Source organism: Schistocerca cancellata, chromosome 3 (genome assembly GCF_023864275.1).
Source record: "Schistocerca cancellata isolate TAMUIC-IGC-003103 chromosome 3, iqSchCanc2.1, whole genome shotgun sequence".
NCBI classification, from domain to species: Eukaryota; Metazoa; Arthropoda; class Insecta; order Orthoptera; family Acrididae; genus Schistocerca; species Schistocerca cancellata.
In genome coordinates, this window is record NC_064628.1 from 870,318,356 (window position 1) to 870,331,021 (window position 12,666).

Genomic DNA, 12,666 nt, shown 5'->3' on the forward strand with positions numbered 1-12,666 from the left:
GGAGTCTTTGGAAGACCAGATCCCTATTACGGTCATCCTGTAGAAGCAGCTCAAGTTCAAATAGTGCCTTCATTTTATCTGGAAGAAAAATGGGACGGTCCTTGCCAGAGTGCCAACAAAAAAGACACTATAACTGTAACAGTTGAAGGTCAAAAAGCTGTGAAAGTGAAGAGTTACATGACTCGCAGTATTAAAGAAACTTTGAAATTTATAAGAGCAACTACACAACTTCACATGTTGGAAGATCAAAATTTTATGCACTACGACCTCAGTGGGTAGTTCCACACACCACCTAGAGATGACTGTTTATGTATGTACTGTGCGAATTGTAAACTTTTTGTGGTAACTTCGAAGAACTTACTAGAGCACATGACATTTGACACTTTGGTTGTGCATGTGAAGTCATTATTAGTCTGTGACATAAAACAAGAGACTTGTTTGTTTTGAGAATGTAGGGACTGCCCTGGAAAAGGAGGACTATCTTTACAGACACCTGGCCTTGAAGACGTAGCAGATAACTCTGCAGAAATTATGTGTGTGACATGGGAGGAAAATAAATTAATTAAGAAAACTGTTGCCTTTACAGTTTCATTGATGAACTTGGTAAATGCTCAGTGAAAGCAGCAATACAACAGCATCTGAAGAAATTGCAGCAACAACATTTTGGAGAAGTGAAAGTGTGTGTACAGACTGAATAACTATGTTTAGTGCTGCAATGTGATTTTGCAGAGAACTGGTCTGTAATTCTCCCACAAGAAGTACAACGGTATCATTGGAGTAATGACCAGGTTTCAATTTTTACAGGAGCGACATATTTTCAAAACAAGACCACAAGTGTTGCAGTTATAAGTGATGACACAGGATATGGCTCAGCACATGCTTTGCTAGCAATGCACAAAATTCTTCAACTGCAAACAGTGGCAAAGATGATCATCATTATTTCTGATGATGCACCTAGTCATTTTAAAAAAACATTACCAGCTGTTTGAATTGAGTAAGTCGCTTGTGCCAACTGACTGGGTATACAGTGCTACTGGTCACAGGAAGGGGCCTTGTGATGGGGTAGGAGGCTTGCTGAAGCACCATGCTACAAAACATAATCCATCCAGACCAAATACAGCTGCGATTCAGAATGCTGAGGATTTTACGAGAGCTGTGAAATCGTACACATCCACAGCCCTCATTCTTTTGTCCACAGAGTTAATCGAAGAATTCCGTGAGCAGAAAAAAGTAGAATGGTCTAAACAAACTACACCTGTGAAAGGAATTCAGAAGACACATTTTTGGACTCAAAGTGATGTGTGAACTTATATTGCACATACTTTAAAGAGCAAGAAAGAAGAAATTCTGTTCGTTCAGCCAACACCTCAGAAACAGCAGGATAATATTCAGATTGAGACCCTGAGAAGCGGGATGTTTGTGGCATGTGTGTATGACTGTGACTGGTGGATTGCAGAGATTATAGGCACCAGTTATGAGTTAAATGAAATTGTAGTGAACTTTATGCTACCACATGGACCAGCTGCTGGATATAGATTTCCAGCTGAAGGTCAGCAGCAATGCCGTCAGTGCTTACTTCCTGTTCACAATGTTTTGAAGATTGTAAGTGCTCCAGTGTCTGTTGGTTCAACAAGAAGGCATCACTCTGTATCAAAGGAAGATACTGAAGCAGTGGGACACATTTTTAGTTCATTGACTGACTAATTTCAGTACAAAACCGAGTGCACAGAAGTTGTTTAAATTGGAACCATTTAAAACTAAAATTATGTTAAATAAGGCTAGGTTTTGATTTTTATGATTTTTTTTTAATTTTATTTTTTATTTTTAATCGCCTGTTATGTGATAATGTAATAAAACAGGTTTTATGTATGGCAAAAATTTCAATTGTTTATAATACCTGTTGAGCCTAAAAGTGGAAGCTCTCCTTTTCAGGGAATGTAGAGCTATATGGTACTAATCAACAGAAAAAAATCAAAATTTTGTGGACTGGCATTTTTGAAAAAAAAAAATTTTCCATAAAGTATAAAAAAAGTTCAGAACATTAAACTCAAAGAACTTCGACAGATTAGTCCAAATCGAGGATTTCTTTGTAATCATAAAGCAATTATCTTTCAATTAAAAAAAGCTAACAAAATAATTAAAACTGTTCCAGAGATATAGCATTTTAAAATTTTTTCCCAAAGTCGCATCTTTAAAATGGTATGTGCAGTGTCATCTTTGGAGGGCTGTATCTTGGAGCAGAAATTTTTTTGGAGAAAACAAAAAAAGAATGTGTTCCATACTAAGTCCTTCATTTTAACATATGCTAAATTCAGTAACATCCAAGACTATGAAGATAAGATTTTTTCCTAGCCTGCCTGGATTGATATGGACTATGCCGAGGGAGAAGATATGGAGCGGGAGGTGGGGGTGGGGGCGAGTGTCTAGCAGCTATGGGAAAGTGGGGAGCCATCTGTGAGCTAGCTAGGGATGCAGGTAGAGGAGGCAGGTGGCACACGATGGCTTGCGATTTCACAGACTAGAGCATGAGACAACAGCACTCAACTAGCTGATACAAATTGGGTAGGGGTACTGGAACAGGGAATGGTACACACACACACACACACACACACACACACACACACACACACACACACACGGGGGGGGGGGGGGGAGGGGTGGAGGGGACAGCGAGTTACCTTAGGTTCAGGCCAGGGAGGTTACAGGAGTGAAGGATGTGCTGTAAGGATAACTCCCAGTAGTGCAGCTCCGAAAAGCTAATGGTGGTTGGGAGGATCCAGATGGCATGGGTTGTGAAGCAGCCATTGAAATCTCGCTTGTTGTGCTCTGCTGCATGTTGTGCCACTGCCTGGGCCATCTTGTTTTTGGTAACAGTTTGGTGGTGGCCATTCATTCTGGTTGACAGCTGGTTGGTTGTCGTACCAATGTAAAATGCTGTGCAATGGTTGCAGCAGAGCTGGTATGTAACATAGTTGATTTCACATGTGGCCTGACCTCTGATGGGGTGGGATGAGCCTGAGACAGTACTGAAGTAGGAGGTGCTGGATGGATGGATAGGGCAGGTCTTACATCTGGGTCTTCCGCAAGGTTATGATCCCTGTGACGGGATTGGAGGTGGGAGTGGCATAGGGATGGACTAGAATGTTGTGCAGTTTGGCTGGGTGACGGAACACACTTTTGGAGGGGATGGAAGTTTCTGGATAGGATGTCCCTCATCTCAGGGCATGATGATAGATAATCAAAGCCCTGAGATGAAGGACGTGGTTCAGTCGTCCCAGTCCTGTGTGTATTGGGTGATTAGGGGGTGCTTCTTGGGATGAATGTGAGTATCAGGTGTGTGTGAGGATATGTCATGGGAGATCTATTTGTGTATTAGGTTGGGGGGGGGGGGGCGGTTTTGACTGTCTGCGAATTCCTTTGTGAGGCCTTTAACAAACTGGGCGAGGTACTTCTCATCGCTGCAAGTGCATCTGCATATTTTGTTGTGAGTGCTAGTGATATTTGAGGCTACCACATTATGATTAAGCAAGAAATGAAGTACAAGAATTTTTGGCAAACACACTCAAGCATCTGCAGTTCTGCATACAGTTTGCATAGAGATTACTGCTGTGTTGCCGAAGAGAAGTTTTAATTTGTAAGTTTCTCCACTAGCTTTTGAGCGTAATATCTTTATTTTCTACTTTATATGCTTCATACTGCCATCTTGGACAACAGCAGTCAGTTGTTGTTGCATGATGGCATCATCAACTGAAAACAAATTAACAGTGTGAGTGGACATTCATAATTTGGATTTGCAGTCTTAATATACAATTTTTAATTTTTGATGCTATAAACAATTACAAATATAATTTTTGATTAAAAGGACTGATTTACTTTGCTTGCAGTTATTTTACATTCTGTCCAGTACTATTTTATTTTGTTTCCACTAAGTAAATGACCATACCATCTTTGCAGATTTCATTGAGATTCATGCTGTTGCTTCATGAATTTTGTGGATTACAGCAGCAGCAACAGCAGCAGCAGCAGTCAGCAGCAGGATACCCAAAGCCTACGACTATGGTGCCTGACACTCAGCAACGAGAATTTCCACATCCACCATCAACATTTGGCAATGTTTTGATGTCACCTGCTCAAATATGTCGAATGCAATGGCCTTAATCTCATGTTATCTAAAGACTGCAGGTCTGAGGAATAAGCTGTGTTATCTGAATTGCTGCTTGTGAGCAGGTAAGTGGCTTACAGGAAGTTTTTGCAAGGACCAAAGACTTTTAATTGTAAGTGTTTTGACTTTATTCAAATTTGTTTCTTTGAATATACAACTGAACATAATTTTTTTGTTTGCATTCTGTAAATGGAATTATCATGTGGAGGAATTAGGAAGTAAAACATATATAGCTTCTGCTCATTTACAAACACACACACACACACACACACACACACACACACACACAGAGGTCCTAAGTCCCGACTGCGGCCAGTTCCCGAATTGTCCGACCGTTTCGCACTTTGGCCGGGAGATGTGGCCAAGATCAGATTACTCGTAACGTAACAGCGTATATGCTACTTTGGCTGGCCATTTCGCACAATGGCAGGAAATCTCTAGCCAAAGTTCAATGTTATGGTGCAACAATGTGCGCTAGGCAGACCGTATTTGGCTTTCAGTATTAAGTGTGTGGCTTTCAGTATAAGTGTGCTGTGCACATGGTAGCTGCTGCTTCTCGGAGAACACCCTGCCTTTGAGACTGCGACAGATAAGCTTCATTGTGAATACTGTGGTGACTCCTGGTAATTATATAATATTATACTAAACTACACTACACAGTAGAGCCCTGTTTATCCAACCTGAACTGGCCATTGCCTGGTCAGATGGGCAGGAAAGACAAATGCCATGGAAAGTGATAAAAAAAAATTAATTTTACGATTTTTTACTGCTTCCTTTTTCTCTGCTGACCATTTCTTGTTAAATGGAAGGTCGGGTGACCGGGATCTATCTGTGTTTGTATTTGTAACATTTACATGCTTTCTGATATTTTCCTCTAAATGTGGTAAATCAGCAACTGATCATAATTATTTGGCTTGTAGGCATATCCCATGAAACAGTACATCGATTGCAGTTATTTGTATTATTCTTCTGTTGGCTGTCCTATGGGTACTTCAAATGGAAGTAATCAGCAGGGTGAATTTGCTATACATGTAAATGCAAAACCAACATTTAATGTGAAAAGCAAGGTCTGTCACTTTTGAATACTCTGCTTCAATAAAAAGCAAAAATGTCACCAAAGAAGTCTTTACACTGTGTCTCTGCTTATGCAAGGCTTGTCAGACTAGGTTGTCTAATCTCCAGAAAAGCTTAGTTTCCAAAACTCTGATATTTAAACAATCAAGATCAAGGAAGGCAGATGTGATAGATCTGCAAAGTAACTCTGACAATGAGTACAAATTTATATTCAGTTACCAGTATCATTAAACCATGTTTATATTATTGCAGCCCCTGAAAGGAAAATAACAGAAGAAGCTGTGTACCAGCTACTTGAGATCTTCACCGCTGTAGGTTCTCCAAGTGTGCATCAGTCAGATAACAAGAGAGAATTTTCGAACTAAATTATAAATGAACTAAAGAACATGTAACCTGAACTGAGACTAGTACACTGAAAATCAAACAATGGAAAATCCAGGACGGAATGTAACAATATTAGAGAAGGAAAGTTGCTACTCGCCATATAGCAGAGATGTTGAGTTGCAGATAGGCACAACAAAAAGATTCTCACATTTATAGCTTTTGACCATTAAGGCCTTTGTCAACAAGACACACACACACACACACACACACACACACACAACTGCAGTCTCAGAAAACTGAAACCACACTGGGTTGGGTTGTTTAGAGGAAGAGACCAAACAGCGAGGTCATCGGTCTCATCGTATTAGGGAAGGACAGGGAAGGAAGTCGGCTGTGCCTTTTCAGAGGAACCATCCCGGCATTCGCCTGGAGCGATTTAGGGAAATCACGGAAAACCTAAATCAGGATGGCCGGACGCAGGATTGAACCGTTGTCCTCCCGAATGTGAGTCCAGTGTAATAACCACTGCACCACCTCGCTCGCTTGGTAAACCACACTGGTTTCAGCTGCTTGAGACTGCAGTCGTGTGAGCGAGTTGTGGGTTGCATGTGTGTGTGTGTGTGTGTGTGTGTGTGTGTGTGTGTGTGTGTGTGTGTGTGTGTCTATTGTTGACTAAGACCTTAATGGCCAAAAGCTATAATTGTGAGAATCTTTTTGTTGAGCCTATCTGAGACTCAGCATGCGACTCAGCATCTCTGCTACATGGTGAGTAGCAACTTTCGTTCTCTAATATTAGTTCACAGAAAATCTAGATGTAGCCAAAGCCATGATTCCAAGGAAATCAGCAACTAGAATGTTCAGAATATGATGATGACATGGATGCAGACAAAGGAATCAACACATTTCACTGAGTGTCTCCAATTTATTCAGTTGGTGAAAAACTGTTCTTTTCATCAAGGCATTCCACAGTTGCCATATGAGGGCATGTTTGGCTGCAAAGCAAAAGTGAGTCAGTACGACAAATTAACCCAGAGAAGTTGTGGATAACATAATGACACAAAGACCTTGAGAATGTTGAACAAGAATTGGAGGTTGCTATAAATGCAAGACTGCCCCATAATTGAAGCTGCTGCCATGGCGATGGAACCATCAAAATCGGCAGACCAATTGTCTGACAATAATAGTGGAGAAGTATTGTGTGTGGTTTGTCGAAAGTGGGTGTAGCGCAGTCCATTGTTGTGTATCCTGCAGCAACAGTGTCCGTACAATTTGTGGATAAGTAACAAAGCAGGTGAAGAGTATGGAGAGAAAAGTACTTGCTGACTGTTTCAAAACAAACAAGATATCGGGAAAAAGAAGTCAGGAGCTCATGCCAGTTTGCAAACACAAGTTGCAAAACATTAAAAATTAAGATGCAAAATTCCCACCATCCTGGAGACATTGTTCACACCCATACAGCAGATGTTGACAGACATGGTGATCCCAGAAGTGTACTTGCTGTTGTCATCAAAGTTGGGGTTGCTTTCTACAAGCTAGGAACAAAGAATGGTGTTCTAAAGCGACTCCTCATTTTATATGTCTCAAATGACAGTACCTAACACAGATGTTTCATGAACAATGGATTGGTGAAGGAGATCCAGTAACGTTACCTACCTTTTCATTTGAGTTTGATCCCTTAGACTTCTTGCTGTGGCCCTCGGGGGCTCAGCATTTGTTTGCTGAATACGGGCTTGGCGACCCCGGGGTTCCTGAGCTGGGGACTGGTAAGCACCGCCAATCTCCTGTCACTGTAAGCTCTGGGCACGCTTCAGCAACCACCGTGTGGCACGATGCTGGAATGTTGTGTGTCTCAGAGAATGGGGATCTTGGCTTGACCACCCGGACCATGAGGACACGATAAACCTATATAAAAAAAAAAACTCAGTCTCAAGGTATGCTGCACGCTGAGGAGATGCGTTGCTGTTGAGATGGAACAGTCATTAACAGGTGACCTCTGGAGAGCCTGCCGCACCTCAGTTGTACACGGCTCACTCAGCCACATGGGGCTTTGTCTGAGTAGACCCTTACTTCCCTAGCTGCTCATGGGATCGAAATGGATCCTCCGAAATCTTCCTTTCCTCCTCCCAGCGAAAAGGGTGGGCCGCTGGAAAGTTCTAACACCCAGTCTATCAAGAGGGCTAGTGTAGTCAGTCCTCGATTCCGGAGCTTCTCTGACAAGTCCGGTCTCTAGTAACAGAATGCATGTTGGTCCTCAGAATGTGTTTCTCATAGTGAAGCAGAAACAGAAGGGGGTAATTTTGAGAAGGTTTCGCCCTTTTATATACAAAAGGGTTTGGAGGGGATCTGTGGCTCCTTAAAACCGGTGAAGTGCTTGTGCAGTGGGACCATGCTAGTGGAAACTTCCAATTCCCAGCAAGCAGCTAACCTCCAAACTGCTAAATGCCTTGGGGAATATGCCATAGACACTGAACTGCACAGCACCTTGAATTATAGCAAAGGTGTTGTGACATGCCGGGATCAAGTTGATGTTCCCAAGGAGGAATTGCAACGTGAGTGGGCTCCAGAAGGTGTGGTTGACCTGCAACATATGAAGAGGGTCCATGGCAATCTTATCAAATTTGACTCCTTTATCCTGACCTTCAGTAGCACGAAACTGCCTGAGCATGTTAAGGCTGGCTTCCTTCGCCTTATTGTAAGGCCTTATTTCCCAACCCCAATGTGTTGTTTTAAATGTCAGCATTTTGGGCATACAACCACCTTAGGGTGTAAAGGCGAAGCAACTTGTGGCAACTGCACTAAGGCTGCTCATGAAGGAGTTGGTTGTTTGTCTCCACCCAAATGTAGCAATTTCTCTCGAAACCACCGTGTTTGGAGGAGGGACTACTGTATCTTTTAGAGGAATGCAAAGTCTAGGAAATAAAAACAAACAAGCATATCCCTTATGGTGAGGCCAAAAAGATCAAGTCCATGCAGCCTCCCACATTTGCTACATCTTTTGCGTCAGTGGTTCAGAAGCCTACTCCAAAAGCAGATGCCTCTAGAAGACGGAGGTGACGAGTGTTGGCACTAACACCTGCAGATCTCAGTGCACTTGCAAGGCAGCAAGGGTTTCAGAGCCTGTAGCCTTTACTCGAACGGCAAACAAAGGTACAGTGGCCAACTTGAGCCAGCCCCTCGTGCCTCCAACAGCTGAGGCTGTTCAGAAACCCAGCACGGCCATTACCACTCCCACATCGGCTCCACCAAAGCCCACCAAACCGCAAAAAGCTCCTATAAAGCAGCAACAGCAGGTAAAATCACATGGTAAACAGTCTAACCGTGTTTAAGTAATTTTATCTGATGCTTCGTCTGACTCTTCCCCAGAGTTGATGGAGTGTGAGGTATGTGTGGGGCAATCATCTCGCCCCACGACTACCCCTCCACCTGCCGCAGTCTCCCCACCCTGTCGGAAAGACAGGATGAAGGTGCTACTTATCATAGATGACTCCAATTCTTCATTGGAACTTGCAGGGATTCGGGATGCATGTGGAGGAACTTCGTCTGCTGTCTCAGGGTAGACCACTGAGTCTGTGTCTCCAGGAGACTTATTTCCATCCATCATATGCCCCTGAGCTACAAGGCTGTGCACTCCGCAAAAAGGACAACCTGCGTGGAGAGAGAGCTAGAGGGGGCATGGATATTTTTGTCTGGACGGACTACCACTCCTCGCCTCTCTCACTTACAGCTTTACAAGCTGTTGCTGTATCCAAGCATGTGTGTCATCCATTGACAATATGTTCCCTTTACTTGCCCCCACATGATGCACGTGATGAAGAGGCCCTCACCGACCTTATTACACAGCTCCCCCACCTGTTCATCATATGTGGTGATTTTAATGCACACATTGTGCTTTGGGGCTCTGCAATTATCCATCCCAGGGGTAGAGCAATTAAGAGGCTTCTCCTGTCATCCCGTACATACTTGCTAAATGCGGGACAGAGCACTCATTCCTGCACAGCAACTGGGTCGTTCTCTGCCATTGATCTCTCGCTTTGCTCTCCAGCTCTACCCTACAGTGCTCAATAGGATGTGGTCAATGACTTGCACAGAAGTGATCACTTCCCGATGGACACTTTGTAGCCAGTTGGCCCAGTTCGAACACTGTGTGAATGTTGAGGTGTGGGTGGATCATATTACCAAAATGGTCCACCACACCGCTGCAGCATCCATTCCACAGTCCATGGGCCAACAGAAGAGGCAACCAGTCCCTTGGTGGAGTGCCGAATGCTGCTTTGCAGTCAGGACCAGGCGTGCGGCTCTGCGTAGGTTCTAGTGTCAGCCAACTGCCGAGAATCTTGCAGCCTTCCAGGTGGCGAGGGCAAAGTGTTGCTTAATTATTCAAGAGAGCAAGAAGAGGTCGTGGCAACAGTTCCTGGACACCATTCACCATTAATTGGTCCACCAAAAGTTCCATTGTGTGGGAGACCATTGGGTGAATTTGTGCGAGAGGAGGGAGGTGCCCCATGGCTGCTGTAATGAATAACGGCACTCTCCACATGGATCTATAAGACATTTCCAAGATTATGGCAGTGTATTTTGCCACAGTTACTGCAACAGCCAGTCAGGATCTCAGTTTCCAGTGCCATGGAGCAGTTGCTGAGAGGTGTAGTTGGGACTTCCAGTCCACCTCTAATGAAGTTTACAACTCCCCATTCTCCATGTGAGAGCTGGATTCTGCATTGTCTTTAGCTCGTGACACATTCCATGGTCCTAACAGGATCCATTACAGTATGCTACGGCACCTCACAATGCGCAACAAAGATATCCTCCTTGCACTTTTTAATGCCATTTGGGCGTCAGGTCACTTTCCTGACTTGTGGAGTGAGGCTGTTTTAATTCCTTTTTTAAAACCTGGGAAAGACCTCACATGCCCAAGTAGTTACCGTAGTGTTGCCCTCACTAGTGGCATGGGAAAGACCTTGGAGTGGATGGTTAACCACCACCTTGTCTGGGTCTTAGAATCCTGACAACTCCTTAGTTGCTTTCAGTGGGGGTTCAGGAGGTTTTGTTCCACCTTTGATAATCTTGCTCTCCTGGAGGCAGCTATATAACAAGCTTTCCTATGCAGGCATCGCCTTGTAGGTGTATTTTTTGCCATCAAGAAGGCCTACTTGGAGGTGTCTCATCCTGGAGCAGCTTCACAACTGGGGTTTTCGTGGTTGTCTTCCCATTTTTATGAAGTTCTTCCTCTCGCCACGATATTTTAGGTAGCGAGTCGGTGATGTCCTGTCTGATCACTTTGAGCAGGAGAACGGTGTCCCTCAAGGTAACGCCTTAAGTGTGGCTGTCTTTGCCATAGCTATTAATAGCATTACGTTCATAGTGAAAAGTCCTGTCCTTTGTTTTTTATCTTTGGATGATTTCTCTGTGTTTTGCTCTTCAAGCATCACACGTCAGTTGCAACTCACTCTTAGACGTTTGAATTAATGGGCGCAGAAGAGTAGTTTTAAGTTTTCCACCGAGAAGTCCGTGTGTGTTCTTTTTCACCAATCTCGTTCGATTTTAATCTTCCCTGAGTTGAGGATGAGGGACACTGTCCTTAATTTTAAAGACAGTGAGATTTCTGGGGCTCATTTTTGACTCTTAAGCTTACGTAGTTACCATGTCTTTGAGACCTGAAACAACTGTCAATTAAGGCTTTAAGTATTTTAAAATGTCTTAGCCACAGTACAAGGGGAGCAGACAGGACTTGTCTGCTCCAGTTTTACAGGGTATTTGGGCAATCTGGGCTCATTTGTGGGTGTACAGTGTATGGGTCTCTAAAGATGTTGGACGTAATGCACCATGAAAGTATTCGGTTGGCCATTAGAGCATTCAGAACAAGTCCCATACCAAGCCTGTGTGCAGAGGCTGGTGAACTGCCACAGCATATGAGGCAACAGCTACTTACGGTGCGCCAGGCGTATAAAACTATGTCCATACCATGCAGCTTCCACTGGCTCATAACCAGCAACGAGCAAGGAGGCTTTATGGGATTCATGCACTGGATTGCCTTTTCGAGATGGATATGGCTGGTCTTAATGTTTTACGTCGTGGTTGGAGCAGGTTTCCACCTTGGCTCCTCCGAAGACCCAGACTTATTTTAGATTTCATTAATTTTAAGAAAGATATTACACCAGATTTTACATTCCACTCTCTGTTTTTTAACATTTTAGATGTGCATCACAGTTTCACAGTAATTTACGCTGATAGCTCCAAACAAGGGAATTCCCATGGCTGTTCTGCAGTGTTTCCTGATCATGTCACCAGGATTCGCCTGCCTGATGAATATGCCATTTTTGCAGTGGAGCTCCACGAGATCTTGAAGTCACTAGAGCGGACATATATTCAGGGTAATCAGTTTCTCATCTGCTCTGATTCCCTTAGTGCCTTACAACCATTGCAGAATCTGTACCCAACTGAGGAGTTGGTCCAGCTGATATATGACCAAATGTACTTGGTTCAACAGGGGAGGGGGGATGGGAATGAGCAGGTGTCATTCTGCTGGGTGCCTGGTCATGTTGGAATATGGGGCAATGAACAGGCAGATCGGGCTGCCAAGGAAGCCTGCAGAGAGGAGGATGTGACACAGAGTCGTATTCCCTTGCAGGCTGTTGTTTCTGCACTCCACAGGAAGTGCAAGCAGTTGTGGGAGGAAGAATGACTGGTGGTGGCCAATTAGCTGTGGTTGGTGAAGTCGACAACTCAGCCGTGGCGTTCCTCCTGCTGGTTGCTCAGGCGGGATGAGGTGACCCTCGCGCGTCTTCGGATGGGGCACTGCCGTTCCACACATAGCTTTCTATTATGGCGGGAGAATCCCGTGTTTTTTTATGCTTGTGGTGTGCACATCTCTATCCCCCACATTTTAACGGAGTTCATTTTATACTGTGATGCAAGGGCAGAAGCAAAAATTGGTGGATATCTGTACCCTCTATTTTACTTGATGATGAGACGAGTGTAACTAGGGTTTTAAAGTTTTGCAATGTGTCTGGACTCTGGCGTAAACTTTTGGGCTGGAGGTTTTAGTGTATTGCAGAGTGGCTGGCTCCTCCCTTTTTTCCTTGCAGTCATCCAGCCACGTCCATATT

The 12,666-nt window shown here is 43.9% G+C and overlaps 1 protein-coding gene across 1 annotated transcript in view; it reads left to right on the forward strand.

Annotated features, from left to right (window-relative positions):
* LOC126175939 (nuclear pore complex protein DDB_G0274915-like) overlaps positions 1-12,666 on the forward strand; it is a 79,009-nt gene that overhangs the window by 23,907 nt on the left and 42,436 nt on the right. Inside the window, exon 3 of the mRNA XM_049923015.1 lies at positions 4,003-4,227. Coding sequence (XP_049778972.1) covers positions 4,003-4,158 — 156 coding nt within the window. The 3' untranslated portion in view covers positions 4,159-4,227. The remainder of the gene's footprint in view (positions 1-4,002; positions 4,228-12,666) is intronic.